A 13,057-nucleotide genomic window follows, 5' to 3' on the forward strand; every position below is an offset into this window, starting at 1 on the left:
GTGACCAATGGCTTTTTCTAGCGACTGAACTTTCCTGCTTACATGTCCAAAGTGAGTGAGTTGAAATCTCACCATCTCCCATCTGCTAGGGCCAGCACCCTGACTCCAGGCTCGACGCCTCTTATGTTCTACAAAAGTCATTTTTTATTCCACACACCACTTGTTTATACTGTGTCTGCGATAGCAGCAGCAAGAAAGGAAGACCCTTGCTTAGCATCATAGCAACATACGAGTCTTCACTGACAGGCGGGTAGTGGTTGACCGGGCAGTGCCTTGTCCAGGCGTTGAACCCATGGAAGGTAATGATGCCACCACTAGAGAAGTGATGCTACATTGAGGGAATTGCAATGGATAAGATGAAGTAAAATGTGTAGGAATTGTTGAATGTAAAACTAATGATCTGCCCTTGAATTGGGTGGTGGTGGTGGGGCTGCGCTTGGCAAGGAGGTGGAGGTGGTAAAGGGATGGAATTAAATGCAATTTCCATAAACACAACCACTAACAAAAGAATTCAACCACTAGCCACCAGTGTCTCATTCTTGTTAAATGAGATCATTCTTGTTAAATGGAAATCACACATTACCGAGTGCTCAAAGACCCAGGGATGACATAAAATTGAGTACTAGTTGCTGTTCTGTGAGTGGGTTGTAGCGCCTTTCCCATCCCCTGATTCCAGGAAACCACACTTGATACAGAACCATCCACAGTTCCTAGAAGCTAAGTCGGCAGAAGGTACAACAGGGGCTAGTGGGGAGGCAGAAGGTTCCGAGGGCACTGTAGGCTGGCAGAAGAATGGATCAGAAAAAACGTTTTAATTTGCTTGTAATGCATTGGAGACTTTATGCTCTGCAAAGTCAGAGACTGGGAAAACCAGCATGTGACTAAGAGAGAAAACTCCAAGATGTCCTAGCAAAGGTGTATACCAGGTGAACAGCTAGTGCTTGGACTGGGACCTGTATGCCGGCAGACTCACCCTATCACTATACCTTTCAGAAAATGTTTTGGACATCACACAAATAGAAAAAGAGTAGTGTCACAGATAATTTACACCTGCTATTTCTTGGCAAACATTGAGTCTAAACAGATCTGATCTTGCCCGAAGGTCAACAAAATAAATAAGGGCTTCAGAGAAAATAAGGAACAGAGAAGACTAAGTGGAAGAACATAGCTATAGGAATGAGCTATCACGGGACCCAGACAAATGTTCAGGAAGATGTTCAGCACTGAAGTGCAATGGTTGGTTGCAGAAAAATACTTAAAAGCAATAAGATGTGTTCAAATGGAAAAGGACAATATTAGAAATGTCAGCTAGGAAATTAAAAACGCAAAAGCATAATCAAATACAATGTGAGCATAAGAAGCGGAAGCAACAGAACACAATATTAAATTAATATTGCAGGAGAGACACTTGGAAAGCTCTCCTAGAATGTAGAGAGAAAAAGGCTGAATAGATTAAAACAATGAGCAAGAACACAGTTGATGTGAGGTATAGCTGCACAGTGCTTCTAAAGAACAGATTATGTGGAACAAAAATATGCCCAAGAAGAGAAAGACAAGGGCCCACTAAATGAACTGAAGACCTTTAGATAAGAGGGAGCTTGAGCAAGTTCACAGAAAAATGGAATTAAAGGATAATGGAACGTTCCAAGAACTTTCTGAAGCTCCTTTGTAAATTACATCCTGGCATGTAGAAATGGAAGTGGGGAGAAAGGGCAGGAAGTGGGGAGAAAGAGCAAGTCAGAAGACGAAAGCTCCGTAGAACTATTCCAACAGCCAGATTCTAAAAAATAAGGTCAACAAAAGGTTTATCTATCTACAGAAAAACATGATATCCAAGTATTAAGTTGATCATAATTTTAGTTTAACTGTGAAATTTTATGACTGTCTCACCTGCGTCTGAGAGGCAAGCTGTGCTGCTGGTATGCAGAGAGCCGAGAGGGGTCACCAGGGAAGCAGAGATTATTAATGGGCATGAACAAGGGACAGAACAGACACTACTAGATTTATCTCCAGCTCTCAAGGGAAGGATAGGGATTTGACTGAAATGAAATTGTTCCATTTTATGCTCTATCAGTGTAAGATTATGACAAAGACAGAGGTCGTCTTATAACAGACAAGCCATTTAGGAGTCTATGAAGAAGTACAGGAAATGAAACAGAGTTTAGGTTTTAATGATTCTTCGGCAAATAATCCAGGAAGAACAAAGAACACAGGTTAGGTGTAACGCTCAACCACTTCCCCTAACTATTCATGGCTTTTGCTTTTGAGGATGGAAGGGAAGGGAACTGGAGAGGAAAGGAAAGTAGAGGATGACGTTATCGTTAGCTGTGGTGGAGTGAACGCTGTCTCGTGGTAACCTCAATTGCACCAGATCGACAGGGTCGCCTGGTTGTATCGTCCTCATAACCATCACATCTGAGTCCGTCCTCTTGGCTACTGTGCCAGTTCATTCCTTCACGGACCCACTTCACTAAACACGATGTCCTTTCCAGTGATTGATTCCTCCTGGTACCACGTTCAGAGCAAGCAAGCTGGCTGAGAGTCTCTTGTGACCCATAGTGTTTTCATTGCCTACTGTTGGGCAGCATATCACCAGGCTTTTATTTCTAGCTCGTCTTTGTCTGGAAACTGCTGAAACTTGTCCACCAAGTATGGTCCTGCTGGTATTTGAAACTGGTGGACAGCATTATAATCATACAAACTATACAGCTTTTGGTATCACAGCAAGCATGCAAGACACCACACTATGCCAAAAGGGGAAACGAAGAGGGAATCCTTAGAGAATCTGAGCACCAATACAACCAGACCTGGAGCGGAAGACGAGGACAGGTTAGCCTCAGCTTTGGCCACTGTTTCGAATGACATCAATGATTTTCAGAAAGTGTCCCAACTGGCAGTGACCTGGATTGCAACCTCCTTAGGTCACCAGAAAGGCGCCTCTCTCTCCCTCTCAGTCCTCTGCAGGTAGGCGAGGGATGGAAAGGACGCTACTCACCTGGGCAGATGTGCTGTGGAGCTTCAGCAGCCCATTCTCAAGCCGCTCCGTTTTGGACCTGAGCTCCTTTCCATTCCTGCGCAGCAGACTCTGGTAGAGTCTGACGAACTCCAGAAAGGACTTGGGAGTTGTGTAGTTGTAGCGCTGCTCATTGCTCAGGTAAGACTGGGATGTTTGGTTGACACTTGTGTGGACAAAGGCCATGAATTTGCTAATGGACAGCTTTACTGTGGGCTACAACCAAAAAAAATCAAGAAGTGAAGAGGTGATCTCACCGTGATGACTTGAGAGGACTACTCAACCCACTGGCTGCTTCCACCAGGTGGAAAGCTGTGCTCTGATAACGCTATTCCAGCCCGACCTTTCACCCTGAAATTTTAAAAAAATCATTTTGTTGGCAGCTCGTACAGCTCTTATAACATTCCATACATCGTTGTATCAAGCAGATTTGTACATGATGCTGCCATCATCATCACCCTGAAATTCTTGTACCTTGTGTTGGACCATGAAATTCCCTGTGCCTTGAGTTAAGGGAGGTCTGAAGGAGCATCTCCTTCCCCTTCTCACCTCAATGTTCTCTGTGTGTTGCAGGAAGCGGAGGCTGACAGACTCTAATGCCTGCTGCGGCCACGCGTGGAACCAGCTGATGGCCGTGCAATTCACAATGGCCGGGAATTTCCTGCTTCTGACCCTCAGCTTATCCCCCACCGGGGAGAAACAGAGAGTCACCTGAAAAGGCAGACGATGGGGAGAGTCAAGAGAGCATGAGAGCTAACTCGCCAGAGAAATGGATATGGCTTCTTTTTTTCCCCTTAAAAATTGTAAAGCACATCTAACAGTGACAAGAGTTGTGAAAGCAAGTCTTTCTAGCCACGTGTGCTGGGTCTGCATGATGCCATACAAGTGGATGAGAAGGGGATCCTTGCAACGATGCTCAGGCTGAGAGGGGCTGCTCTCGGCACTGCAACCCTACCACTCTCTCCAAGATAGTGAAAAAGGACACTTGAGAGGGCAATACTGGCAGTCTCCCTTCAGCCATCTTGGTGCCTGCTAATCATGGGCAGCTTATCTGTCTTTACCTTCAGTTGACGTCGGACCCGGTCTATGAAGAACTTCCAGCAATTCTCTCGGTTGTCGACAAGGCCCTGGCTCTTGACTTCATTCCTCACATTGCTTATGATGTTTTCAACTTCCTCATCTGAGTAGAGATCAGGGATCTCCCCTGGGAGCACAAGAAGCACAGAGGAGCACTTTAGCATCTTGTTGCATGGTGCAAGCTGACACGGGAGGCCAGGTTTCACCAATGTCCAGGTGAACACATGCACTCCAAACCCAGGGCAGGAGAGTATACATTAATGAGTGTAGGGCATCCTCTTGTCCTGGAGTCAGCAGTTGGAAGCACTAAGCCCAAATCCATTGCTGTTCAATGGATTTCAACTCATGGAAACACCATGTTTGACAGACAAGAATTGCTCCATGACGTTTTCTTGGCCGATATATTTATGGAAGCAGATTGGTAGGCCTTTCTTCCGTGGGACTTTCTGGGGGGGGGGTCTTAACTCTCATCCCATCACTTAGTTGGTGAGTGCCAACAATCTTGGAACTCTAGTTGTTGTAGCTTTCATGAATTGGCTGGTAGATTTGAACTACCACTAACCTTTTGGTTAGCCGTCCAACACCTAGCTCACAGCGCCACTAGGAACAACATAAGCCAAACAGAACAGCAGCAACCACACAGAACAAAAGCCCTCCAGAACCAACTACGATTTTTTGGTATGTTTTTCTGCATGTGAAATCCACGATAGGTAAATCTATATATAGAGTAACTGGATTAGTGCTTTCCTGGGGTGTGGCAGTGGAGGTTGGAGGGAGGGGTGGGGAATGGGGAGCTAACAAAGAGTACAAGAGAGAATAAAAGGGCCTAAAATTGATTGTGGTGATGACTGTATAACCCTTCTTAATACGATTGAATGATTGAATTATATGATATGTGAATTAGTATGCCAATCAAACTTTTTTTTTTTTTTAAAAACAGGCTCTAGGACTTTAGGGTGGATTACTGTAGTGGTAATTAGGTTAAAATGTGACACCATGTCATTTGATATCATTTTGAATCAATGTATATTTGTTCCAGATTCTACTATTTCCTGCTCTCTTATTGAGTGAGGTTTTTCTGTTTTATTCTGTCATTGTTGGGATGTTTGCTGTTTTTTTGTTTCGATTCTGTATGTTTTTCTGTATATGAAATCCAGGACAGGTAAATCCATAGATGCAACACATGGACTATCAATTTCCCAAAGCATGGCAGGGGAGGTTGGCAGGAAATGGGGAGCTGACAGCAATGAGTACAAGAAATGTCCTAAAATTGATTGTGGTGATGAATGAGTAACTCTTTTCAGTGTGATTGAAATTTATGATATGTGAGTTATATGACACTAAAATTGTTAAAAGGAAAAATAAACAATCTACTTTTGACCATTTAAAAAGTTGCTCTTGTTTTTAATATCATATTTTCTTTCCAAAAAGTTTTTTTTTCTGCTTTATTTTACTTTTAGCCTTTTGACTTTTTAAATTTTTTTGGCATTTTTGTATGTTTATAGGTATATGAAATCCAGGATGGGTGAGTCTATAGAGTCAGCAACTGGATTAGGAGCTCCTTGGGGATATGGTAGTGGAGGCTGGGGCAAAGGGGAGCTAACAGCAACAAAGGGAAATGTTCTAAAATCAATTGTGGTGATGATTGTATAACACTTCTTATATGATTGAACTATGGAATTGGATGATATTTTAGTTATGACTCAATAAAATTGTCTATTAAAATGCATGCTTAACTTAAATTATAGTTAAATGTCTAGTCTCCTCAATATGTAAAAAACCTCTTGAGAAGTAATGGAAAAGGTCAACAATTTAATGCTAAAATGGCCCAAGTATACAATAAATATATGAATAAATGTTGACTATGTGTGACTAAGCCTGGAAATGTAAAGACAGCTAAACGTCATAAAAGGATGCTAAAATAGTTCACCACAGTAATATATAAATGAATTCAAACAATATGAACATCAAAATAAATATATAAAATTTCTAAAACCTATTATAAAACCTGAATAAATGAGAATTCTTCAATTCACTATAGGTATCTATCCCAAACTAACAGCAAACATATTTACTGATGAACTGATAAACTGCTAAATAGTCTCCTTAAGGGCTGATTTCCACAATTGATAGAAAACTTCAACACATCAACAATACAAGAACAAAAATAACAGTCCTACTACAAATTGCGCAGAAGACAAGAGTATACAGTTCACAAAGGAAGAAATTTAGGCAGCCACAAACTCAAGAGGAAATGCTTGTTATCATTAGCCATTAAACCAAGCCCACTGCCATTGACGTGCTGTGGGAGGACATCAAGACCAACGCTCACAAAGAAAGCGAAAGATCATTAAAGAGACAGGCCAGAAAGAAAAGATCAAAGTGGACGTCAGAAGAGATTCTGAAACTTGCTCGTAATCATAGAGTAGCTAAAGCAAATGGAAGAAAGACCTAACTCAAAGAGCTTTATAGAAATTTCAAAGAGCAGCTTGAGAAGACAAAGCCAGAAATTAGAATGAAATGTGCAAAGGCCTAGAATCAGAAAACCAAAAGGGAAGAGCATGTTCAGCATATCTTAAACTTAAAGAAGAAAAAAATGCAAGCCGTGAGTTGCAATCTTGAAAGGTTCTATGGGAAAATATTGAATAATGCAGGAAGCATCAAGAGAAGATGCAAAGAATACAGAGTCACTGTACTAAAAAGAACTAGTTGCTAGTCCACCATTTCAGGGGTAACATATGAGCACGAACCAAAGGTGCTGAAAAAAGAAGCTCAAGTTGCACTTAATGCATTAGCCCCAAACCAGCCTCCAGGAATTGATGGAATATCAACAGAAAAGTTTTAACAGGCTGATGACGATCTGGAAGCACTCAATTGTCTGTGCCATGAAATTTGGAAGACAGCTACTTGGCCAACTGACTGTAAGAGATCCATATTTGTACCCATTCCAAAGAACGTTTACCCAATAGAATTCTCAAACAATATCACCCAACAATGGTTGCAGCAGTATATTGACAGTCAACTGTCAGAGGTTCAGGCCAGATTCAGAAAAGGCCGTGGAACAAGGATTATCATTACCGATGTCAGATGGCTCTTGGCTGAAAGCACAGAATACCTGAAAGATGTTTACTTGTATTTCATTGACTCTGCCAAGGAATAGAATTATGTGGATCATAACAAACTATGGCTAGTCTTGAGAAGAATGGGAATATCAGAATACTTCATTGTACTCATGCAGAACTTGTACATGGAGCAAGAGGCAGTTGTGCAAACAGAACAAAGGAATATTGCATGGTTTAAAATCAGGAACAGTGTGTGTCATGGTTGTATGCTCTTACCATACTTTTTCTATCTCTATATTGAACAAATACTCAGAAAAGCTGGCCTATATGAAGAAGAATGTGGCATCAGAATGGCAGGAAGACTTATTAACAACCTGTGATATGCAGATGGCACAACCATGCTTGATGAAAATAAGGAGCCTTTTAGAATGGATTACAACTCAGTGTCAAGCAAATAAAAATCCTCACAAGCAGACCAATAGGTAACATCCTGATAAATGGAGAAAAGGTAGAAGCTTCCAAGGATTTTATCTTGCATGAAACCACAATCAATGCTTATGGAAGCAGCAGTCAAAAGATAAAAAGTCACATTACATTAGCTAAATCTGCTGTAGAAGAGTAAGGTGTACCTGACCCAAGCCATAGTATTTTAAATGGTCTCATATACAGGTGAGAGGTAGATATCGGACGGAAAGTAGACACGAGGAAGACTTAAGAATAGTTAAATTTGAACTGTGGTTCTGAAGAATAATATTGAAATTGCCACGGACTGCTGAAAGGACAAACAAACATGTGTTGGAAGAGGTAGAGCCAAAGGGCTCCTTATACATTTCAGACATATCAGGAGAGACCAGACCGGAGAGAAGGGCATCCTGGCTGGTAAACTGGAGGGGTAGTGAGGACGGAAAGGAAGTTTCTCGATGAGCATTGACACGGCAGCTGCAGCAGTGGGCTGTGGCACAGGAACAATAGTGAGAATGGCACAGGACTGTGCAGTACTTTGTTCTCTTGTGCATAGGGTTGCTATGGGTTAGACCCAACTCGATGGCTCCTAACAACAGCCGCCATGAGCCAATTCTTAGTCACAGTGATGCTATTTTGGGGTTCTGAGACTGGACAATTTCATGAGAGCAGACCACCTCATCTTTTTCTAGAAGAGCAGCTGGTGAGTTTGTACTGTGGATCTTGCCATTAGCAGCCTAATGCCTAGTCCACAGTGCCACCGTGGAGCTGTCATTCGCTTTTGCAAACACTAGCATTAATAGCAAAGATAAAAACTGAGAAAACAATAAATGCTGGTGATGGTGTAAAGAAACTAAAACCCTCATATACTGCTCAGGGAGCTGTAAAATGCTCCTATTGCTATGGAAAATTATATGGTGCTTCCTTAAAATGTTGGAAATTAAAATACCATTTGAAATCTAAATCCTAGAGAAATGAGAGTTATGCTAAGAAGAGAGCTGCACACCCATGTTCAGCACAGCATTATTCACAATAGCAAAACTATGGAAATAACCTAAATGCTCATCAGTGATGCACTGATGAACAAGCTATGGTCCATGCACACAACACTGAAGAATAATGGCAAATATGCCAAACGCCTCATAACGTGGATGGATCTAGAGGATATTAAATAAACTAAGTGAAATTAGTCAATCACAAATGGACAAATATTGTATGCGACCACTATACAACATGAAGAAAAGGACTGCATATAGAAAGAAACATTCTTTGAAGGTTTACAGAGGCGGGAAGGGTTTATCACCAGTTAGAGGTTAGACGTGTTCTAACTTGGACAACAGAAAAGTCAATAGGATACAGACAAAGTGAGACTGTGGGAGGAGCGCAGGAGTTAAAGGCAACAACTTTTTTGGCATACTATTGCATACTCAATCCTGCAATAACGGTAACCACCACCATCCACAAGGTGATAGACAAACAAACAAATGTGGAGAGGCACATTGGACCATACCCATGAATAGGCAGAGCTCTGACCAAGGGTATTTCTTTTTAATGTATTCTTTGAATTATTCCTTGTCTGGGAAGACTCTTACTTGTCCATCTATCTTAATAGATAATTTGGCCGGGCATAGTATTCTTGTTCGTGTTGTTTTCCTTCAATTTTTGGAATATGTTACTCCAGTCCCTCTTCTTCTTCATCATGTCTGCAGATAGGTCTGAACATACTCTTATTGGGGTACCTTTATGCATGACTCGTTGCTTTCCCCTAGCTGCTGGTATGATCTCCTTTTCCTCATAGTTGGATAATTTGACTATTATGTGTCTTGGTGACTTCTTGGAATTCAATCTGGCTGGTGTTCTTTCATCCTCCTGAATGGGTGCCTGATTTTCACTTATTAAGCTGGGGAAATTTTCCTCTAAGTATTCCCGTGCCATTTTCGCTGTTGACGTCTTTGTTGTGTCTTGTTCCAGTAGTCCAATTATTCTAATACTGTTCCTCTTCAAAACATCAGACCTGGCTCTCAGGTTTTCTTCGGCTTCTCTGATGGTCTTATTTGACTGCTTATCCTATTTGTTGAAGTCCGCTTGGTTATCCTCTAGGTCACTGGTACGGTTCTCTGCCTCCTCAAGTCTTTTGGCAAAGTCGGTCAATTTGCCATTGGATTTTGTTATTTCATCCCTTAAGTCTTGTATTTCCCTTTGGTGCATTGCCTTTATCTCCTTTATCATTTCATTCTTTTTTTTGTATTGCTTTCCTCATATCTTGTATGACTGCAAATAGCATTCTGAAAAGTTCTTTCTGTGGCAGGCCAATATAGGTTTCTTCTATGGACATCATTAGGTTCATGATGTCTTCTGGCGTTGTCTTGTTTCTCCTGCTTTTTCCGCGAGGCTGTTAGAGCTAGTTGCTGTTTCGTGCTGTTTTAGAGGAGCCTGTAGCTATCTTCCAGAGTCGAAGAGCACTGGGCTATCTCTTGGGGGACTCACATGAGTGCTTCTATGAACTACCTGAAGGTCGCTGCACTGGGGGTCGGGCTACCACTGTATCTTCCTGTGGTTTCACTCTTACCTTAGCTGACCAGTATTCTGTTATTTGGAATGTGAGTTGGATATTCCTCTCATGGGATGCTGGCTGGGCTGTTGTGGGCCCACTGGATGACCTCTAAGTAAGCCGTAGTGGCTTGTCTCACAGTACCTGGAGCACCTTGGGTGGTATGTGGTGTTTCCCTCTGCAATTGGAGTGCTGAGGAGGGCATGTGGGTGTACTCTCCTTGGTGTAGAACACTGTAGCTGGCAGGCAGAATTACCCTAGTCAGAGAGATCGTCTTGGAGGTTGGGTGGATGTTCCCATGGCAGCATGGAGCCCCATCAGTGGGCAGGAGTTTCCCCAAGTCACTTGTGGGGTCTCGGGGTTTAGGCAGGAGTTCCCCCAGCCATTTGAAGGGGAGAATCCCCAGCCGCTTGGTGTATGTGGGAGGGCTGGTGTGATTTCCCCAGCTGCGTGTAAAGCCAACAAATGCAGGCAGGAGCTCCCCCAATTGGGCCTTCAGAGTTGCCCTAGGTGGACGGGAGTGGCCTGGAGGCTGACATTGACTTGTGAAAGGAAAGAAAGGGAGAGAGGAAAGAGAGAGAAAGAAGAAAACAAAGATGGGAGAAAAAGCAAACTAACACCCCCTCACCAAAAAAAGGCAAAGACTAAACAAAGTAAAAGCAGTCCAGAAAACAGAGAAAACAACAAAAAAGGAAAACGGAATCTGCTGAGATTGTGGCAGGAAAGAGAGAAGAGATAGAAGAAGAGGAGAAAAGAATAAAAAGTGAAAGAACAAAAAGAAAGTGAAAAAAAAGGGGAGGGGGATAAAAAAGAGACAGCTGAGCCCTGTGCCATGCTGTGTGTAGCATTACCTCATTCCCTGTGCAACACTGTTGCAGGGGGAAGGCTGTAGCTCTCCCCACTGGGTCGGCAGATTTGCCCTAGGCAGAGGGTAGGGGTCTGGAAACCAGCAGTGGCATGTGGAAGGAAAGAGAGGGAGGAGAGAAACAAAGGAGCAGAAAGAGAGGAGTAGAGAACAAAGAAAGAAAAAGAAAAGAAAGAGAAAGAAGGGGGAAAACACAATTGTGCTCACTGAGATGGGCTGTGATGGTAAATAGAGAAGAAAGAGAGAAGGGAAAAATAAAGAATAACAAGATCGCTGATCCCTGATTGCCTGAATGTGGGGCCAGAGGGGTTTAAACCCTGCCCCGTGATGGCAGGTTGGTATGCCCTTTTAATGCAGGGACCCAGTGGTGCTAGGCGAAACTGCCCTAGTTGGCAAGCTCACCGTAGAGGTCCGATGGAGGTTTCCTCAGCAGTGCAGAGCACTGTGGATGGCTGTCAGAGCTGCCTGTGTGGTGTGCAGCACTCGCACAGAGGGCAGGCTGGAGTTCCCTTGATATTTGGGTTGAGTTGCCCTAGGTGGAGGGTAGTGGCCTGGAAGCCAGCAATGTTGTATGATAAGAGAGGGAAGAAGAGGAAAAAGAGAGAAAAAGAAGATAAAAGAAAGAGAAAACAACAAAACAAATCTGAGCCCATTGAGACTGACTGAGGTGGGAAAGATAGAAGGGCGAGGGAATAAAGAGAGAAGAAACAGAGTTGGTAAGTAAGGAGATAACTGAGGCGTGATCACCTGACTGTGGGGCTGGAGGAGTTCCAACTCTGCCTCAAGGTAATGGGATGGTGTGCCTGCTTGATGTAGGGTCCCACAGATGCTGGGTGGGATTACCCCCGGAGGTAAGATCACAACAGCAGCCAGACGTCAGTTCCCACCGCAGTACTGAGCGCTGGAGTTCACTGGTATACCTGCCTTGTGCTGTGTGTAGCACTACAGCAGGGGTAGATGGGGTGTTCCCTCAGCCCCGTGTAGGGCCCCAGGACAGGCAGGACCTCCCCAGCTGTGTGTAGAATCACTGAGAGGGAAGTTGGGCTTATTGTCCTATCTAGAATGCTGGTGCCCTACTAGATCAGAGGATTTAAATTTTTATTTATTTATTTATCTCCCCCCCTTTGCCCCCCCTGCCCTTGGCCAGCTAGAATAGAATTAAATTAAATTGGCTCTGTGGCTCTGGGCTCTAGATATGTGCTTAGTTGGAAACTTAGACTTGCTCCAGCAGGTCTTTGTTATGCTGAGACTCCAGGCACTGTAGTCAAGTTCTAGCATTCCTTAGCATGGGCTCCCTTCTTATGTTACGGGATTCCTTATGTGTGCTTCCTTGGAGTTTAGCAAGGAGCCTGGGATTTGCAGGTTTTACCAAGAATATATATTCTCTCTCTTTTTTACATTATGCTTGTGAGGTGCCCTGATTTGGGGGCTGTCACGCTGAACCCCAGAGGGGGAGATCCAGCTTATCAGGGGGGTTGTTTCCTTCTCGGCCAACTGGAACTGAATTTGCTATGATTATCCACCTAGTTTCTCTCACACCGTGATCTGCCTCAGGTAAATTCCTGCTTTTTCTTCTACTCCAAATTATAGCTACTCGCTGACCCTGCTCCTCAGCCTATGGGCTCAAGGCAGCTAACAGTTAACAGTGTGGGGTTCTCCTCATGTCTGGGATTATATCTCCTTTAGGGTGTCAACCTGGGGAAATAGCGACTCGCTGCGAGAGGGTGAAGGTAGCTCTTCAGCTGGAGCCCGCGAGCCCAGCATGTTGAACCTAGAGGGATTTAGTGTATTCTTGGTTCGCTTTGTGAGCAGAAATCACACAAAAAAACCCAAAAAACTGGGTAAGGACAGATCCTAGTCCCCAGGTTCTCATTTCAGGACTCCGCCTCCCAGTCTCCTTCACCTTACCTCCCAATTTTCTGGTCTGGCAGCCAGAGCTCCAGGCAGGTGAGTCTAACTAGACGCCATCTTCCCAGCGATCCGGGTATTACTAAATATGTTTTTATGTGTGTTGCAAATGTATCCAT

General features: G+C 43.4%; 1 protein-coding gene across 1 annotated transcript in view; it reads right to left on the bottom strand.

Moving 5' to 3' along the window:
- Window positions 1-13,057, bottom strand: part of DNAH9 (dynein axonemal heavy chain 9) — a 397,093-nt gene that overhangs the window by 139,499 nt on the left and 244,537 nt on the right. Inside the window, exons 44-46 of the mRNA XM_045293291.1 lie at window positions 4,075-4,217; window positions 3,563-3,724; window positions 2,996-3,229 (exon numbers count right to left, since the gene is read on the bottom strand). Coding sequence (XP_045149226.1) covers window positions 2,996-3,229; window positions 3,563-3,724; window positions 4,075-4,217 — 539 coding nt within the window. The remainder of the gene's footprint in view (window positions 1-2,995; window positions 3,230-3,562; window positions 3,725-4,074; window positions 4,218-13,057) is intronic.

The sequence above is a fragment of the Echinops telfairi genome, unplaced genomic scaffold, assembly GCF_000313985.2.
Source record: "Echinops telfairi isolate 266 unplaced genomic scaffold, ASM31398v2 ScPeMD7_2010;HRSCAF=2546, whole genome shotgun sequence".
NCBI classification, from domain to species: Eukaryota; Metazoa; Chordata; class Mammalia; order Afrosoricida; family Tenrecidae; genus Echinops; species Echinops telfairi.